This window comes from Nicotiana tabacum, chromosome 20 (assembly GCF_000715075.1).
Source record: "Nicotiana tabacum cultivar K326 chromosome 20, ASM71507v2, whole genome shotgun sequence".
Lineage (NCBI taxonomy): Eukaryota > Viridiplantae > Streptophyta > Magnoliopsida > Solanales > Solanaceae > Nicotiana > Nicotiana tabacum.
In genome coordinates, this window is record NC_134099.1 from 7059643 (window position 1) to 7080588 (window position 20946).

General features: G+C 37.1%; 1 protein-coding gene and 1 pseudogene across 1 annotated transcript; one reads left to right on the forward strand and one right to left on the reverse strand.

Annotated features, from left to right (window-relative positions):
- The first annotated feature begins 9 nt into the window (after positions 1-9).
- LOC142174780 (transcription factor bHLH30-like) lies at positions 10-4415 on the forward strand. Its single transcript, XM_075240980.1, has 3 exons — positions 10-162; positions 612-1118; positions 2954-4415. Exons 2-3 carry the CDS (start codon positions 666-668, stop codon positions 3440-3442), a joined length of 942 nt encoding a protein of 313 aa, XP_075097081.1. The 5' UTR covers positions 10-162; positions 612-665; the 3' UTR covers positions 3443-4415.
- A 5225-nt stretch (positions 4416-9640) lies between these two features.
- LOC142174218 (serpin-ZX-like) overlaps positions 9641-20946 on the reverse strand; it is a 33900-nt pseudogene continuing 22594 nt past the window's right edge.

The window sequence follows — 20946 nt, forward strand, 5'->3', positions numbered from 1 at the left end:
TCAACACTACACACAAACAAAAGCTTTTTTTCAGTGAAAGAAACTATACATACCAAGTTAGAAGAACAAGTTGAAAGGCACAAAAAAAAGACCCTTTTTTCTCAAAAAAACAAAAATCCTCAGTTTGTTCATCTCTATACATCAAAGCAAAGCAAAGCAAAGGTCTGTCTTTTACTTACTTCCTCTTTTTGTGTTTTATTCCCTTGAAAATCCCTTTTGTAAAATCCCCCCTTTTGTCATAAAATCCAAGTTTGGTTAATATTCTTTTTCATTCTTGATTATTAATAAACGAACCTTGTTTGTCACAAAATCTAAGTTTGTTATACCCTTTTCTTTGGTTAAACTATAACTTTTTCATTCTTTGTCTAAAGTTCTTGAAAAATCAAACTTATTTTGTATTGTTTTTGGATAGAAAAAGATCAAATTTTTACCTATCTACACATAAAATATATATACATACTATATATATATATATATATATATATATATATATATATATATATATATATATATATATATATATATATATATATATATATGTTATGTCTGATAGGAAAGATCAAGAAGATCAACAAGGAAATTGTTCTGAAGCTATACATAATCTTCAACAGTGTATTCAAGAACAACTACTACTTCGACATCAACAACAATCAAATCAAGAAAATATGCAGCCACAAAGTTTCAATATAAATCCGGTTCATTTCCCAAGCAACTCAGAAATGTCTCAAATTCTACCTTGGACTCTCCCACCGGTTCAACCCTTCAACCCGGTTCACCACCACCACCACGTCGACCCTTTTCTTCTCCCACCAACACCATCACCTTACGGCGGTTTATTCAACAGAAGAGTACCACAATTTGCTTACGAAGGTACAACTTCATCAGACCATCACCTCCGGTTTATTTCGGATACTTTAGGTCATGTGGTTCATCATCAACCGGCCGGTTCAGCTCCTTTTGGTTTACAAGCTGAACTTCAAAAAATGACTGCTCAAGAAATTATGGATGCTAAAGCTCTTGCTGCTTCAAAAAGTCATAGTGAAGCTGAAAGGAGACGTAGAGAAAGAATCAATAATCATCTTGCTAAATTGCGAAGCCTTCTTCCCAATACTACAAAAGTAAGCTCTATATATATATATTGCATTTCCAATCATTAATCATATCATTCTCATGTTTACAAACTTATTTTATGATTATTTAATGCAATATTTTATGTCCTATATATGTACAGAAATAAGGATTCATATAGCCGATTCTTACGTATTTGTGACTGATGTGTATTCCTACTTATTTGTGACTTGATGTGTAGTTATTGTAGTTATGCCCAAGAGCAAAGTTATTATTGTAGTTATTACTGTATATATGAGTAAAATATTAAGTTTTAGAGATATATAATATATATTAAAAAAATAAAATACTTTTCATTTAAACACCCTTGAAAAGATTCATAATTTCGCTACTAATTATGCCATATACACCGGCAATACAAAATAATTTTATAACCTATAATAGGTCAGTCTTTGTTTCAATACTAAGAGTGCATGATAACAGGAAATATAACTAATAACTTGCTAGGACTAAATTGCATTGATAATATAAAGTGTGTTAGAATCCTTATTTCATCCTCAGCTAGAAAGTTGAAAGCATAGATATATAATAGAAAACCTAGCAGCACCAAACGAGTTAAGTGTGTCTTAGGTGCAAAAAAGGTGTAGCCCTTTTGAATTTTCTTAATAATACTTTCTCCTCGTTTATGTGATGGTGTTTAATTCGGCATTAAATATTTTAAAAATAAAATAAAATTTATGATCTAAAATAATATAGTATTTGATTATAAAGGGAAGAAGGTCACATGAATTAGGACGAATGAAGAAGTTACTTTGATCTATTAGGTTCTTAATTATTTCAGTTAGGTTTGGACATAAAGAATAAATATTTTCGATGATTGTGGAAATATTCTGATTGTAGTGCTAGTTCCGAGGAAAGACGAAACGGGAAAAGGGAACAAGCGTTAATGTCGCTAATTTGACATGAAAAAGAGAAACCACGTAGCAGTTGAAAAGCTTCCATAGAAAATTCTTGTCTCTTATTTAATTTACATCCATTAGTATAAAGTAGTAAAAGAAAATTTAAAAAAAATAAATCAAAACAAGAGTTATAGATAGAAGAAAAGAAATTAAAGATTAATAAGAGACAAACAAGCATTCTTGTCAGTCATTCACACCATGAAAAAACCACTCTATTCTCATGCCTAGCCCAAAAAAACCCCACTCTAAAACGTACTAAAACTTCTCATTTTAATGATCAATCTTGTCAAGTTTACAAATCCCATTTTCTCATTATTTTCTCCTTTTCAGTTGTAAATACTGATAATTTAAATGTAACAATATTAGTATTGACGATTACATTTAATTACCATTAAACCAATATGTAAGTATTATTTAGGACTACGAGATTTGATAGTAGAAAAAACTCCACCCAAAAAACCATTAAAACTTCTCAGTTTAATGATCAATCATATCAAGTTTAGAATCCCCATATTGTCATTTCAACTGGTTTTTACTTAACTTATGTATGATCTTCTTAATTTTAAATATTATTGATCTCGTTTATTCACCTTATCCCTTTATCTGGATGATATTACTACTTATTGTGTCTGTCTCTTTTAATTTTTTTTGAGCCGGGTCTATCGGAAATAGCCTCTATAGCTTCAAAGGTCCGTGTAAGGTCTGCATACAATCTTTTCTCCTTAACCCCACTTTGTGAGATTATACTGGATATGTTGTTGGTGTAGTTAATCTCGTTTATGAACGGTTACGTGTATCGATTATTTTATGATAGTGCATTTTTGCATAGAAGAATTTTTTCCCTTTTTTTTTTTTTTTACAAAAGATCTTCAAAAATTGCAATATATTTATGATATTCATTTTTTTTTGGTTTTATTATGGTGTAGACGGACAAAGCTTCATTGCTAGCTGAAGTGATACAACATGTGAAAGAGCTCAAAAGACAAACATCTTTAATAGCAGAAACAAATCCAGTTCCAACAGAGATAGATGAATTAACAGTGGATAATGCATCTGATGAATTCGAAGATGGTAAGTTTGTGATAAAAGCTTCACTTTGTTGTGAAGACAGGTCCGATCTTTTACCTGATTTAATCAAGACATTAAAAGCACTAAGGTTAAAAACATTAAAAGCTGAAATTACAACACTTGGTGGACGTGTGAGAAATGTTTTGTTCATAACTGGAGATCATAATTATAATCAAGAAGATGATTTGAGTACAAGTGATGATCTTGATCAGCAGCAACAACCACAATATTCTATAAGTTCAATACAAGAAGCACTTAAAGCAGTTATGGAGAAATCAAGTGGTGATGATTCTGCTTCTGGAAGTGTTAAGAGACAAAGAACTAATAACATCAATATCCTCAGTTAGTTAACACTAGCCTTTTAATATTTTTCTATTTTCTTCTTTCTTTTTGGGTGGTGCTTTTTTTATTTATTTATGGGGTGTGGTCTTTTTTTTTTTTTTTGACCTTTTAGAACAATATAATATAGAGGGTTTGTGGTGCTTGGCGTTCCGGTCTAGTGGTAAGATCGCAGCTTCTGATGTATTGGTGAGGCACACGTCAAAGATTTTTGAACTTTCTCGTCGACAAAAACCTGATATATTTCACTTGATTTTGAACCGTTTGCTACTAGCCCTCGAAAATTTTTCAGTTATAAAAATATGTAGAGGGTTTGTGGTGTTTTTTTTTGGAGGGTGGGGGGGTGGGGGGGGGGGGCAAAAGTGTCACTATCAGATGCCTCATGTCATGTTCATCAACAGTTCAACTCAAGCAAGAAAACCTTGAGAAAGAGAAGGATGGGAAGAAGAGAACAAAATAGAATATATAGAGGGAAAGGATCTTTTTCGTGAAGAGAGAAACGTTATAAGAAAACCTAACATAGAAATGGTGAAGTTTTGATTACGTTGGGTGAACCATTCTAGGGTGCAAAACCATGCAGTTTTGTCTTTTGTTCCCTACTGAAATTTCCTTGTCTCCTTCTCTATTCTCTCTCTCCCCATTCGTCAGAATTAATGCAAGGTGACGATAAGGGTTTTGAATCATTTTATGGAACAGAAAATTCTTCCAATGCTGTTTTGAGAAGAATTTAGAATCACGAGAGAGGATGTGGAATGGGGTGTTTTTTTGGGGAAAGGGAAGAATTGTACATATTTATTTACTAGTGTTGTGTTGTTTCTATAGATGCCTACTTTTTCTTCAAAAGGCATGCAATATATATCTTCCCTTTCCTTTTTTTTAAATCATGGGTGTTGTTATTTTCGTTTTTTTATTTTAATTTTGGGGTGTCATGTAACAAGGTGATGGGAAAATTATCAAATGATATTATATCTTTATCCTTTTTCATTAAGGCATCCATACTGTGGTAGTCTATCGGAAACAATCTCTCTGCCCTATTGGAATAGGGGTGAGACTTTACTAGGAAGTTGTTGTTGTTGCATCCATACCGCTTGTACTGATATATCTGGATTATTGGACTCTCTTCTATTTATATTTTCATTTAAGTTTCGTAGCCATCCATATTTGTAAATGATATATTAGAATTATTCTATTTAAAGGAGAGTCTTAGAGCAACGATAAAATTATATATGACTTATATATAGAGGCGAATTCAGGATTTAAATCCTATGGTTTCAGTTTTAATGTTTTTAATATTGAACCTATTATATTTTTAAAGTTTTGGGTTCATATATATTATTTTTTAATTTTAATGAACTTTTACATATAAATTTTTACTATGCGTCAAAAGTTATGGGTTCAGTTGAACCCGTAGTTAATACACTACATCCGCCTCTGCTTATATAGGTCACTGGTACAAGCCGTGAAAGTAATCATTATTATTTGCATTAGAATAAGTTATCTACATTATACTTCTTGGGTGAGGCTCTTTCACGGATCTTGCATTAACGCGGGATTACCCCCATTACTTGCTACAGCCTACAAGTCAATCTCAACTACAACTCTCCAGCCAGGATCTTCTTTATATCTATCACATAGTGTTTGCCCTCATCTTGAAACACTCAGAGATCTATATTACTATAATATGTGCATATTTTATCCGTGTGTATAGGGGGTAGTAGAAATTGGTTTTTCCAGTGTGCCTATACTCTTACGTGTGACTCTAATTTGATAAAGATGAAGCTTTCGAAAATATAATATTTACATGTTTTAGTCGTCTTCTTGAGCTGGGGGTCTCCTGGAAATAGCTTCTCTACCCCTCAAGGTAGAGGTAAGATCTGCGTACATACTACCCTCTCCAGACCCCACAAGTGAGATTACACTGGGCCGTTGTTGTTGAATATTTACATGTTTTGGCCTTAGTTTGTAAATACAGATCATGCATGCATTGGTTGGATATGTATAAGATCAGATTACCACATACTTGTAAATAAGTTGGAATATTGATTCATAAGCAATCCGCAACGTCAAGGTAGTGACAATTTAATGAAAATTTAACAAAATCACTTTGTTTAACTGCTATGAAAATATTATTTGTTTTAAGGAAACTTTTTTGTATTAAAAAAGGGTTGCCCGGTGCACTAATCTTCGGGGTCGGGAAGGGCCAGACCACATGGATCTATAATACGTAGTCTTATACCCTGCATTTTTGTAAGAGGTTATTTTTACGGCTCAAACCCGTGGCTGGGATAGTAACTTTACCAGTTACGCCGAGGCTCCCTTCCAAACTTTTATGTATTACAAACCAAAAGGTTTTATTAGCTTCTTGATGGTGACTACCAGATGGTATTTTGAAAACCTTTCTGAGTTTCAGTTACGTATTAGGAGTACAAATTTTCTTTAGCAAATGTCAAGCTTTTGATATCTTAAAGAGTCATAGTCAGTTGACAGAGCTCATAGACATGGGGAACAACTGAGATCTCAGAAAATATTTGAATGTCCTCTGGGCCACTTATAAATTGATTGGGAAGTTTTGAATCTGCACGTCCAACGAGCTTTTCTTGTTCTATTTCTCAATCATTGGCTTTCCTAATAAGATAATTAGGAGTTAAATTTTAAAGCATTGATTTTCCTACTAATTCATGCATGTAACGAGTAAATCATTTTCAATTATGTAAGGCTTTAATTTAGTAGAAATTTTTTGCTTACTTTTTTAATGGAATTGGTTACTGTATATAGTGGTGGAGGCAGGATTTCTGAGAAGGATATTAAAAAAAAAGAAAGAAAAAACTTAAAAAAGATTATAGCTTATGAGATTTGAACCAGCCAATAACCTTACAAAGGTTTTGAACCCTCTTAAGCACTAAGCTATGCTTTTGGTGTTGAGTGCCAAAGTCCCACATCGGTGAAGTACCAAATTTGGTTGGTACTTCACCCTATAAAAGAAGGCCTAATGTTTAGGATTTAAACACACCTCTCATTTGCATTCTTATCTTCTTAAGGCATTTGTATCTTCTCTCTTTAGTATTATTTCACTTGTATTTTGGAGTGGAATAAAATATTGGTTGTGTCCGAGAAAGTAGGCAAAATTGGCCGAACCTTGTAAATTCTGATGTTCCTTTTATTGTTATTTTATTGTCTTATTTATTATTTGGTGGATGCCATAATTTTTGGTATAGTAGTTGTGACTCATTTACACTATATACATTTGGCTTCCGCAACAATTGGTATCAAAGCCAAGATACTATCTAAGTATGCTCCGTGGTTGCAGCATAGTCTGATCTTCCACACCAGAAAGGATTTATCTTGGGAACTGAGTCAAGGTTCTGTCTGAGTATGCTTTGTGGTTGCATCTTAATCTGATCTTCCACACCAGAAAGGAAATAATCTTGATTTGTGTCGTCAGCTATTAAATAATATTTATGTCAAAGATGAGAAACAATCAAAATAGTAACTCCTCGTCGTTCGGTCAAGGTAGAACTCATCTCTTTTTGGCGAAGGCCTTTGGCCTTAAAGGGAGTTATTTCGAAAATATCGAAATAGTAATCCATCGTCGTTCGATCGAGGTCGAACTCTTCTCTTTTTGGCGAAGGCCCTTGGCCTTAAAGGGTATTATTTCGAACTTATCGAAATAGTAACCCTTCGTCGTTCGATCGAGGTCGAACTTTTTTCTTTTTTGGCGAAGGCCCTTGGCCTTAAAAGGTGTTAATTCAAACTTATTGAAATAGTAACCCGTCATCGTTCGACCGAGGTCGAACTCTTATCTTTTTGCTGAAGGCTTTTGGCCTTGAAGGGTGTTATTTCGAAATTATTGAAATAGTAACCCGTCGTCATTCGATCGAGGTCGAACTCTTCTCTTTTTGGCGAAGGCCTTTGGACTTAAAGGGTGTTATTTCGAACTTATCAAAATAGTAACCCGTCGTCATTCGATCGAGGTCGAACTCTTCTCTTTTTGGCGAAGTCCCTTGGCCTTAAAGGGTGTTATTTCGAACTTGTTGAAACACTGACCCATCGTCGTTTGATCGAGGTCGAACTCTTCTTTTTGGCGAAGGCCTTTGGCCTTAAAGGGTGTTATTTCTAACTTTTCGAAATATTAACCCGTTGTCGTTTGATCAAGGTCGAACTCTTCTCTTTTTGGCGAAGGCCCTTGGACTTAAAGGGTATTACTTCGAACTTATCGAAAGGGTAACTCGTCGTCGTTCGATCGAGGTCGAACTCTTCTCGGTCGAACTCTTCTCTTTTTAGCGAAGGCCCTTGGCCTTAAAGTGTGTTATTTCGAACTTATTGAAATAGTTATCCGTTATCGTTCGATCGAGGTCGAACTCTTCTCTTTTTAGCGAAGGCCTTTGGCCTTAAATTGTGTTATTTCGAACTTATCGAAATAGTAACCCGTCGTCGTTCGATCGAGGTTGAACTCTTCTCTTTTTGGCGAAGGCCCTTGGCCTTAAAGGGTGTTATTTCGAACTTATCGAAATAGAAACCCGACATCATTCGATCGAGTTCGAACTTTTTTTTTTTTGGCGAAGGCCCTTGGCCTTAAAAGGTGTTATTTCGAACTTATCAAGATCGTGCCCCATCGTCGTTCGATCGAGGTCGAACTCTTCTCTTTTTGGCGAAGGCCTTTGGCCTTAAAGGGTGTTATTTCAAACTTATCGAAATAGTAACCCGTTGTCGTTCAATCGAGGTTGAACTCTTCTCTTTTTGGCGAAGGCCCTTGTCCATAAAGGGTGTTATTTCGAACTTATCAAAATAGTAACTCGTCATCGTTCAATCAAGGTCGAACTCTTCTCTTTTTTGGCGAAGGCCCTTGGGCTTAAAAGGTGTTATTTCGAACTTATCGAGATAACGCCCTGTCGTCGTCCGATCGAGGTCGAACTCTTCTCTTTTTGGAGAAGGCCCTTGGCCTTAAAGGGTGTTATTTCAAACTTATCGAAATAGTAACCCGTCGTTAGTCCCAGTTTTTGGAGAGCCAGATATCTTCTAAGGGATTCCCAGTTCGTTTGGCATTGCTCACAACGGAGGATGCAGCGTCAGAGAGTGCGAAACGTGGTTGTTTCGCTTAGGTTCATTCTGAGCACATATTGTAGTTTCCTTGTCTGACTCTCGCCTTCCGGTCTGGAGGTATCACCGGTGGACGGTGTCACAGTTGTTTTGCAGTAGTTTTCTTTTATCCTTTTCACTGAGGTGTTTCTCTATTCGTTCACATGTGCGGCCTTTGTGTCCCTACTTGAGTAGAGAGCATGTGAGTTAGAGTGATACTTTCCTTGCCCCCGTCCAGTGATCCGATGGAGGAGAACAGGTTGGCAACGTTGTTCGTCTTGTTTGGCATATCGATGGCTGATGGGGCAAAGATATCTAAGTTTGGTAATTTTGCTCGGCTCTTCTCCCCCCTACCGCACTGCACCTTTGTCTTGCGTAGGTTGGGTTTTTCCTTCGCGTTCCTTTTGGTGGATGATCGTGCTTCCTGTCTTTGATCTGGGAGAGACTAGGAAACTTCACTAAGAAATCCCCACAGACGGCGCCAAATTGTTTGACTCAAAAGATATCGAAACCTTTTTGAACAAATCAATCAAAAATAAAGGGGTAAATCTTAGTCAGACATAATTAATTCCAGATCAAAGAGCTGGCAGTGCGGATCGCATATAAGATAAAAGAAATATAAATGATCTTATTGAAATTCAATATTGTATCTCCCATCGATTGATAAGGAGATGACTTTACATTTTCTTCTAGAGATCACTTTGTTTTTTATCAGGAATACAAGAAGAGGGCTTTTTTAGCCCTAGAGGGAGAGAGAAGGGAGTCCCCTTTATTGAAGGTTTTCCCTTGCTATATATAGTCAAGGCACCATTGCCATTTGCTTGGTCCGACGTCCGCCTGCCTCCAATGTGCCTTGGTTACCCCTTTAGGCGTTGTTCCTCCAGACTCGACGGATGTCGGGAAAAGGGGGTAGATTGGACTATGTTATCTATCACTGCCCGGTCCATTAGGTGGGACGTTGATCAGTTCGATAGTGATGGTTAGATTTCGACCAATACACAACATATATTAATTAAAGCTTGGTACGAGTTGGGAGAATATGGCTATGACCTAAATTTAGCTCATTTCAGCAGAAGTAACTTTCAAATGATTTTATTTATCAACCCATTTTGACTTGCCCAAAATTAGCCCTATTCAGGATTAAGAACGCTACCAGCAAACAATATTACACCTGTCTCATCTTCTCTAATCAGAAAAAGAAATGGATGATCAACAATGAAGTCTACTTTCTTCTCTATCGACATTGACTTTGGTTTAAACAAACCTGCTTTTACAACAACAGTTTTGAATCTGCATGTCCAACGAGGTTTTCTTATTCTATTTCTCAATCATTGGCTTTCCTAATAAGATAATTGGTAGCAAAATTTTATGAGAAATTTTCATAAAGCACTATCTTTTAGTGGTAATTGGCTATCTATAGATACCATTTGCTATATTAGGGATTGTAGATATATTTTCTATTCTTATAAAATGTATTAGATGTATTTAAGCTACTGTATTCATGAATGCAGTAGCAAAAATAGGCGTGAATCAGGGAAATCCAGCTAATCGGTTGTTATATTCGAGTGTATTCAACTATATTCATGGCATGAAACATGGGATTACAGCTGAACAGATTATTGTATTTGACTGTATTCATGGCGTGAAACTGGGGATTACACTGTTTTTAAATGGAAAGTGAATCAATTAACATAATAGACTCCTAATATAACTCAATAAACTCAATTATAACACACAAATTTTGTATTTTTGTATAAAAAAGATTCTCAACTGAAAAGTTCCCCAAAAACATAGCGATCTTTAGAGAAATTATATAATACATCTGAATACATAAATTATATTAATTAGAAAAAACATATGAATACATTCATGGCATATATTGAGACAGTTAATACAATGAAATACATAAAATACAGTGGGATACATCGAAATACAATAAAAAAAGACATTGAATACAATGAAATACATGGAATACAGCGAGCTACATTGAATTACAATGAAAAAAAAAAGACAATGAATATAATAAAATACATAAAAATACAGCGTGATACGTTGAAAATACATTGAAATATATTAACAGAAAATCAAGTTGCTCAGCTCCAGACTCTGTCGTCTTTGTTCAAGAACAAACCTTAATTTCCGACGAATCCGCCGTCGAGCAAAAATCCTGAATTTCACTGTTCCCACGCATCCTGTACAGTAGCCGAGCTATAGGAGGTAAAAATTCCTTAAAAGAAACTAGGCCTTGTGTATTAAAAATAGGTTTTTCCCTGCTATAGTGAACACTGTCGCATAACACAGCTTATAAAAGCCATCAAAGGCTACCATTTTCCGCCAAATACAAAGTTCTTTCTCTCATACTATTGAACGAAATCAATCAATACTTTCTCTCGGATCATCATTCTCAGGATACATAAAAGTTAGTTAGGGTTCCGATAGAGTGAAGGATGGCGGAACCGGCGAGTCCGGGCAGAGGAAGCCATGAAAGTGGCGGCGAGTAGAGCCCTCGGTCATGTTTTCAGGGAATGGGGGAAGAGAATGACATGTATCAAAGTAGAGAGAAAAAAAATAATGTAACTGAATAGCGTATTTAGTAGCTTAGGGGTAGGAGGTAACCAAAATTAGATATTTTGCTATATACATTAAAAGGTATCTATAGAATATAGTTTTTTTAAATGATATTTATTTAAAATAAATAAGGTGTTAACCTTTGCTATAGGAGGTACAAATAAGCATTGATTTTCCTACTAATTAGCAAGCATGCATGTAACGAGTAAATCATTTTCAATTATGTAAGGCTTTAATTTAGTAGAAATTTATTGCTTACTTTAATAAATGGAATTGGTTACTGTATGCAGTGGCAGAGGCATGATTTCTGCTAAATGTGTTAAAAAAAACTTAAAAAAGATTATAGCTAGTATGATTTGAACCAATGACCTTACAAAGGTTTTGAACCCTCTTAAGTATTAAGCTATGCTTTTGGGTTGTGTCTTGGGGATTCAAAACATAATAGGAAAAATATCAACTATGTTCATTTATAAGTAGCTTATTACAAAAATTGGTCAATCATAAATTACCAATATTAGCCAATTAGCTATTTGTAGCTAATTGAGTGAGTGTTATTAGAATAGATCAGGTACATCTTAAAGACCTTGAATCTCAATTTTGAGATGATTTGGTGGAATTTTGAGGTGGTTTGAATTGAAAATTCGAAGTAGAAGATGAACATGAAAAAAAATAATAGGTGTATCACACTGTATATCATATTTACATCAAATGTGTATCACATGTATATCCATATATTCTTGCGTGTGAGATACATGCGTGATACATGTTTGATACATGTATCGCAAAAGAATTTTTTGAATTCGATTTTAACTACAAATTTTGATACCAAAATCATCTCCAATCTTCCTCAAATTTTGCATATAACTCATCTATATGTTTTCAATGAATCTCAACCATATCCACTGAAAAAAGTCCTTTTTTCTTATATTTTTGGAATCTTGTGTGTGTGTGCGTATATATATATAGTATTTCATCACCTTATTTGCTATCTCATCCATAAAATTTCCTTTCCGTCTTGCATCTAATGTTGTTAATCACACTTAAGAATATGGAAGGAGATCTTTGTGTATGATTCTTGGAGAAAAAGAACCTTATTTCTTTGGATTTTTAATTTTTATATGTGTTTGGCTAGTTTTGGTAAGTTTATTATTAATGACTAGAGGTTGGTGTAGACAATAAATTTGCGTCGAGAAAATAAGATCAAGACCGAAAAATATCGCAACAATCGTAGTATTTTATTTCAAATATTTGAGTGTTACAATCTCTATGAATCCTCTGATTCTTCCTTCCAATAGTAAATAAATTCAAGGGCCTTTGGGCTTAATCTTGAATATGTATTTGTTGCCTCGAATGATGATCTTGTTCTTGAGCTTGAACTTGATCTTGATTTGTTCTTCGTTCTTGAGCTTGAACTTGATTTGTTCTTCGTTCTTGAGCTTGAACTTGATTGCTTGAACTTGAACTTGATTGCTTGAACTTGAACTTGGTTGCTTGAAGCTTGAAATTACTTGTGGAGGTATTTGCAGCGTTTGATCCACGAGCTCTTTCTTGCTTCTTGTTATACTTCTGGTGTCTTTTCTGAGTTATGAAGACCCTTATTTATAGTTGTGGAAGGGAAGAGTTGTAATAAGAACAAACTCTTTCCGACCAATCAATTTGAAGTGTGACATGGCTGCATTTGATTGGCCAGAACATGTCACTTTACACACGTGGCGCGATTTTATTGGCCTTTTAGCGCGACTGGACATGCCTTGTCATTTTGACACGTGGCATGCTCCTATTGGCTCTTCCACTTGACTTGGCGCGCCACGTCATTTGACACGTGGCACCAAACTGGGCCTCTAGGAAGATGACATCTTGGGCTTAATGAAGTGGGCTCATCACTTTATCCCAATTAAATGGGCTAGCCCACTGGATTAAGATTTATTTATTTAATCCATATATATTGGACTTATATAATTAATTCAATTATATTAGCCCATAATATTTATTCGAACTAATATATTTAACATATAGTCCAAAAACTTTTATTTAATTTAAATCCAATAAAATTTAAATGCTTACAAATGCCCCTACTTCAAGACTTGTTGAGGTGCAAACTTGTCGAAACCGAATCGGGCCTTGAAGTACTACTTTAACGCTCGTTTAGGTTAATAATAATCTATGCACTGTACTTCTTGTATGCCCAAAAATGATAATAGACCAATATCTTAGGTCACGTTTGATAGGATCATGTAGAAATCATTTCCATGTTAATAATATTTGGTAGTACTTTGGTATGTTGGATTTTAAAATGATTTCAAGCACTGTAAATGCTAGTGCCAGGAGATCAAGGGATAATTGAACAATAATAATTATTATTATTATCACTTCAACATGCCTTTTATTTATTCATTTTAGAACAATCTTACGGGCCCTCTAAAGTTAATTTTCTTATAGAGATGATCCCATTATTTGACATTGACTGGATTGAAGGATAATATTTTGCAATAAGAATTCTTCCATCATGAACTTAACTTAGACACGTGGAATCTACTACTCAAGTAAGAATTGAAACCAAAAGCTTTTTCTTTCGTAGCAATTTCAATCACAATTGGACGCTACTAACCAGTTCCAATTCAAAATGGAATTGGAGACACCACCGCCGTTAGCCTGCCGAGTTCGTATAGGAGAACAATTGTGGCAACAATCCCACATCGAAAATGTGGCCCAATTCTTGGAGAGTTGACTCTCAAAATAGCCTGATTCTTGGAGAGATTGCTCTCAATGTGGCCCGATTCTTGGAGAGATTACTCTCAATATGGCCCAATTCTTGGAGAGATGACTCTCAAAATGGCCCGATTCTTGGAGAGATTACTCTCAAAATGGCCCGATTCTTGGAGAGATTACTCTCAATGTGGCCCAATTCTTGGAGAGATTACTCTCAAAATAGCCCGATTCTTGGAGAAATTTCTCTCAATGTGGCCCAATTCTTGGAGAGATGACTCTCAAAATGGCCCGACTTTTGGAGAGATTACTCTCAATGTGGCCCAATTCTTGGAGAGATTACTCTCAAAACGGCCCGACTATCAGAGAGATTACTCTCAAAATGACCCGACTATCGGAGAGATTACTCTCAAAATGACCCGACTATTGGCGAGGCCCACTTAAGGTGAAAAGGGACTCATATGTCCACCTTAAGATTGGAAAGTTATAGTTCTTTTTAAGGACAAACCCACGAAGAGGCCAACTTAAGGTGCAAAGGGGCTCATATGTCCACCTTAAGATTGAAAAGTTGTAGTTCTTCTTAAAGACAAACCCACGAAGAGGCCAACTTAAGGTGCAAAGGGACTTATATGTCCACCTTAAGATTGGAAAGTTATAAAGCTTCAACTTGAAGACGATATCAACTTGAAAACTTGGAGAACTTTGAAGATTTGGCGGACATTGCAGACTTCAACTCGAAGATTTGAAGGGCTTAAACAATTCAATTTTAAGATCGGCGAATTTGAAGACTGAAACTTGAAGACCGACGAACTTGAAGACTTCAACTTTGAGACTTGGAGGGCTTAAATATTTCAACTTGAAGGTCGGAGAATTTGAAGACTTCAACTTGAAGACCGATGGACTTGAAGACTTCAACTTTGAGACTTGGATGGCCTAAATATTTCAACTTGAAGATCGGCGAATTTGAAGACTTCAACTTGAAGACCGACGGAGTTGAAGATTTCAACCTGGGGACTTCAACTTGAATACCGACGGACTTGAAGACTTCAACTTGGAGACTTCGAGGGCTTAAAATATTTCGGCTTCTCTTTTGCTTTACATTGTCCGACTTTTATTTTAGTCGCATAATTTTCAGTTTTACGCGCTTGTAACAAAAGATTCATATCTTGTCATGGGAGAGTCCAAATAATAAACCGTTTGATGACTTCAATATCTAAAATATATCCAATACTTAGAATCAAAAACCTTCAGAATCGCCCCAGATAATATTTTAGAACCAACTTTAGATCCCACCATGATGAAAATTTCAGATTTGCGCAGTCTTACTAAAAAATTCATATCTTGACGTAGGAATGTTGAAATTACGAACCGTTTGATTTCTTGAAAACTAGACTTCCAAACTAGAGCATATTCAAAATTCTCAATCAAATAACTTCAGAATCGTCCCAGATAATATTTTGAAACCAACTTTAGATCCCACCATGTTGAAAATTTCAGATATGCGCAGTCTTACTAAACAAATCATGTCTTAGTGTAGGAACGTTGAAATTACAAACCGTTTGATTTCTTGAAAACTAGAATTCCAAATCTAGAACATATCCAAAATTCTCAATCAAATAACTTCAGAATCGTCCCAGATAATATTTTGAAATCAACTTTAAGTTCCACCATGTTGAAAATTTCAGATTTGTGCGACGTCGCCAAACATTTTGTATCTTGAAGTAGGAACATCAAAATTATGAACTGTTTGATCTACTGGAAACTTAACTTCCAAATATATAACAAATATTTCAAATTTGCGCGACTTTACCAAATATTTTGTATCTTGATATGGAAGCCTCGAGATCGGAAGGCGTCTTACTTGCCATAAATTGAAATTTAAGAGCCATATTCTCACAAATATCTTGGGGTTCAAATCTCACTGAATTTGAAACGTTGCGCCAAGCAATCATTTCCTTATACTTGTGTTTCCTTTTGACGCCTCGCTTCTCTTCCCCTTTTTTTATAGGCAGGGGCGGACTTGGAGACACTTGAAGGTTTGGCGAACCTGAAGACATAGAGAATCCCTGGACTTCAATGCAAATACTTGACATCCTTCTAAAATCGGCCCATTGAAGATATCAATTTACCAAGGAGGGTTGCCCCCTTTAAATCAAATGAGATCAAAGTTCAACAGGAGAATGGCATTTCAGCTTGATTTTGCATTTCTCCATACTTCACTCGAACAACAATTGGGGCAATATGTATCTTTTGAACTTATGCGACTGAACTTAGAATGAAACTCTAAGCTGCCTACGTACCTCGGTGAAGAGGATCAAGTCATACCGTAGTTCAGACTGGGTAGATTTTTTTTTACGTCCTAACTTTTGCTTAGGTCGCCTCTTTCGAGATTTTCAACCTAGCGGACTTTTTTTTTGGTCGTACACAGTTTATACTCTTGCGGGCCAGGAGTGTAGCAACATGCAGTTTAGGCTCGTGCGTCATGACTTGCAGTTTAGGCTCGTACGTCGAGGAGCGTTATGACTTGCAGTTTAGGCTCGTACGTCGAGGAGCATTATGACTTGCAACTTCATGGATAATACTTCTTAAAAAACTTGTCGTTGATAGGGCCGATTCTCATACCATCTGCATCAACCAGCTTGTAAGCCCCACTTGAATAAGCTTCTTGTACGACATATGACCCATCCTATTTTGAAGTGAACTTCCCTACAGGTTTATGGGAAGTAATTATGGGTCTTTGTATGGCAAGGACTTGATCTCCTACTTGAAAGTATCTCGTACGAACTCTTTTATTGAAGGCGCGAGACAATCGAGCTTGATAACATTCAAGACTCCGTTGAGCTTCCAATCTCTTTTCATCAAGAGCTTCCAACTCTACTAATCAAAGTCGAGCATTTTCTTCATTAGTGATCCCTTCTTGAATAGCCAGTTGTAACGAAGGTATTTGACGCTCAAGTGGCAAGACGGCTTCGACTTCATAAATGAGTGAATAAGGAGTCGCCTATGTTGGTGTGCGATGAGTCGTTCTATATGCCCATAGAGCTTCTTCCATACGGTCATTCCAATCTCGTTTGGATTTGGAGACAACTTTCTTTAATAAGTTGCATAGAGTCTTGTTAAATGCCTCAGCTAGACCATTGGCGGCAGCATTGTACATCGAAGAGTTACGTTGCTTGAAGCCAAAGAGATCACCAATCCTGTTCATCAACCTATTATCGAATGGTTTTCCATTATCCGTTATTATGTAACGAGGAATGCCAAAGCGATAAATAATGTTTACTCGGATGAAACTTGCAACATTTTCCTTTTTTACTTCCTTAAGAGTAACAGCTTCAGCCCATTTTGAGAAGTAGTCAGTTGCAGCCAAGATGTATAGGTGCCCACTAGAGGACTTTGGCAGTGGTCCAACAACATCCAATCCCCAAGCATCAAATGGCCAGGATGCAACAGTCGGGTGCAATATTTCAGGAGGTTGATGAATAAAATTCGCATGGAATTGACAAGCCTTGCATCCTCGAGCGTAGTCCAAGCAATCTTTTACCATTGTTGGCCAATAATATCCCATCCCTTTTATATGGAAGTGGAGCTTTGGTCCGGACTGGTGTGACCCACATATCCCAGAATGTGCCTCTTTCAAAGCTTGGAGAGCTTCTTCTTCTTCTAGGCATCGCAAGAGTACTCCCTCGAACGACCTTCTGTATAGAGTATCCTTATAGTAAAGGAAGCGAGGTGCACGACGACGAATTTCAGTCCTTCTCCTCGGATTTTCTAGAAGTATCCCATAGCATAAGTAGTCGATAATGGGTTGTTGACATTCTTCTTTATCAACTTCAGAAACAGCAACAAGATGCTTGAGTTTGTTATCTTCACCTTCGACTTCATTTGGCGGCGGTACTGCCCATTTTTAGCAGGCGGTAACTTGCGCTTGGTCAGGCAGGGCTAATGATGAAGCTAGAGCAGCTAAAGCATCAGCCTTCTTATTTTCTTTCCTTGGTACATATTGAATAGTCATATCGCTGAGCCACCCCATCAACTTTTTTGCGTAATCATGATATAGGCGTGGTTCAGGCTTCTTGACCTCGTAACTACCCAAAAGCTGATTGACCACTAACTGGGAGTCATCAAAGACTTGCAATTGCAATTGCTTCATATCAACGACCATTTCAATCCCAAGTATTAATGCTTGATATTCAGCAACATTATTGGAACAAAGTTGTGTCAAGGTGAAAGAGTAGGGCAAGACTTCACCTTGAGGAGTGACAAATCCTACGCCAGCCCCGGCTCCCCCACGATGCGCAGCACCATCAAAGTACATCTTCCATGGAGGTTGAACTTCAACGATCATTGCGTCCTCATCAGGTAGTTCATCAGTTAGCTCCCAGTCATCAGGTATCGGATGATCTGCCAAGAAGTCTGCCAATGCTTGTCCTTTTACAGCCTTTTGAGGGATGTACAAAATCTCGAATTGTTGAAATTGGAGGTACCATCTCGCTAGTCGATCACTAAGAACAGGTTTGGACATCACAAACTTGATGGGATTTGCTTTAGAAACAAGACGGACAACATGAGCTTGAAAATAGTGCTTCAACTTTTGAATTGAGAAAACTAGCGCCAAACACAACTTTTCAATTGGCGAATAGTTTAACTCGTTAGGTGTCATCATCCTGCTCAAGTAGTAAAGAGAGTTTTCTTTCCCCTCACTATTTTCTTGGGCCAACAGTGCTCCAACAGACCTTTCCTGCGTCGCAATGTATAATATCAATGGCTTTCCTGGTATAGGAGCTGCTAAAACTGAAGGCTTCATCAAGTAGGTTTTGATACTTTCGAAGGCATTGCTACAAGCTTGATCCCACTTGAAAGGAACGCCTTTATTCATGAGGTGACTAAATGGTTGGCACCTCCCAGCCAGGTTTGATATGAATCTTCTAAGGTATGCTAGCTTTCCTTGCAAACTTTTCAATTCATGGATATCTCGAGGCTCAGGCATTTTCAAAATGGCATCCACTTTGGATTGATCAATTTCGATCCCTCAATGGCGGAGAATGAAACCAAAGAACTCTTCAGAAGTAACTCCAAAGGCTCATTTCAACAGATTCATACTATGTTGGTACCTCCAGAGCAATTCAAATACCATAATCAAGTCTTTCATGTGGTCGCTCTTCTCTCTTGATTTCACCACCAAGTCGTCAACATAGTATTTGACATTCTTGTGGAGACAATCGTCGAAAATATTCTGCATAGCCCTTTGGTAAGTAGCACCAACATTTTTCAAGCCAAAAGGCATTACCTTGTAGCAATAAATACCCTTGGGGTGCGAAACGTAGTAAGCTCTTCATCTTTTGGTGCCATGCGAATTTGGTTATAGCCCGACAAACCGTCCATGAAAGACATTGCCTCGTAACCAGTAGTAGCATCGATCATCAGCTTTCTGGAATAGGAAGCGGGAATTCATCTTTGGGACATGCATTATTGAGGTCCCTGAAGTCAACGCATACTCGAATCTGGCCATTCTTCTTCCTTACAGGGACAATACTTGAAACCCATGTTGGGTATTTAACTTTTCGAATAAATCCAGCTTCAATGAGTTTGTTAACTTCAATTTCAATCTGGGGAACCAAGTCCGGCCGAAAACGCCTTTGAGCTTGTTTAACAGGGCGAGCACCATTTCTGACTGCAAGGTGATGGACTGCTACTTTCGGGTCCAAGCCAGGCATTTCTTTGTAACTTCAAGCAAAGACATCCCTGAATTCTTTGAGTAACTCAATATAAGTACTCTCTTCATCAGCTTCTAGTAAAGCACTTACGTAGGTGGGTCTTGGTTCCTCATCGGTGCCAAGGTTAACTTCTTTTAAGGCATCAACTATCGTCTTCACTCCTTCTTCAAGTTCAGGTGGAGCATCTTTCGCATCTTCATCTTCTTGAGGGTCCCCATCATTGAAGGATATGTGATAATATGGCGAAACATCCTCCAATTCCGCATTATCTTCCATCGAAGATGAAACACCATTCTCGCATTGTATAGTGACATGATACGAAGAACCTACACTTTCTTCATCTTCATCACGTTCCTTAGTGTAGACCACAGTATATGGCTTTACCTTCAGTACTTCTTCACATGAAACCACCAGTTTTGTTTGTCGCCTCATTCTGGAAGGAACCAAACTTTGGAAATCCTTAGAGATCTCCTGAATTTTGGTGAAGCGGGTGTTCTTGTATTTCGATGATTTCTCTGGAACTTATTCCCCTTCTTTAATGGACCCAATCTCTCAAATACAAAAGTTCTCACAATTGATTTTCCAAGCCGATCAAAGGCAGAAGGCCTGTTAGAAGCGACAGATTTATCTTCTACACTGATATAATTGCTACTCGCCCTTCTTATTGAGATGCGCACTGGTGACGGTTGCTTGTATCCCAGACCTTCACGTGGTTGCCTTGTTGCAGCTTCTGATGGGAGCTTCCCTAACTTTGATGGCTCATTGGGATTGTATCCAGCTTTTGCAAATAGCTTGTAAGCGTTAGGATCGAAACCTTCATTTGTTCGCTTTGTAGGGAGTGCCACATTCTGCAAATGATTTTGGGCTACAAACCCTGCAAGCGGCTTTGAGGACAACTTTACTGCCTCAATTCGTTTTACTAGAAGAGTTAACTCCCTTAGCATCTTGGTTTGGATATTATGTGATTCGCCCTCGTCTTTCTTCCTTTTAGGGACATATTGGAGTGCGGGACTTACTTTCTTTCCATAAGACGCAATACCCCCTTTATGAGATTTATTCACGTTGGCGGGTACCTCCTCAGTAACAGTTTTGGCTTTACCAATAGTAACATCAGCTTTTTTAGTTATGGGTTCGTCATTCTTGCTTTTCGTACCATCATCAACTTTCAGCTCTTTCACAATGCGGTTCTTCAAGTAGAACTTTGCATCGGCAAACTGTGACTCAGCCTCGATGAATGGCTCATCATCGGCAACTACCGTCTTCTTGACTTTACCCTCGTAGTATTTTAAACATTGATGGTAGGTAGATGGAACTACTTTATTCTCATGTATCCAAGGCCTCCCAAGCAAAACATTGTATGAAGTCTTCGCGTCGATCACATGCAGCCATGCACTTGATTGCATATCTTCAATAGTGATTCCCAGCCTGATCGCGCCTATGGCTCTTCG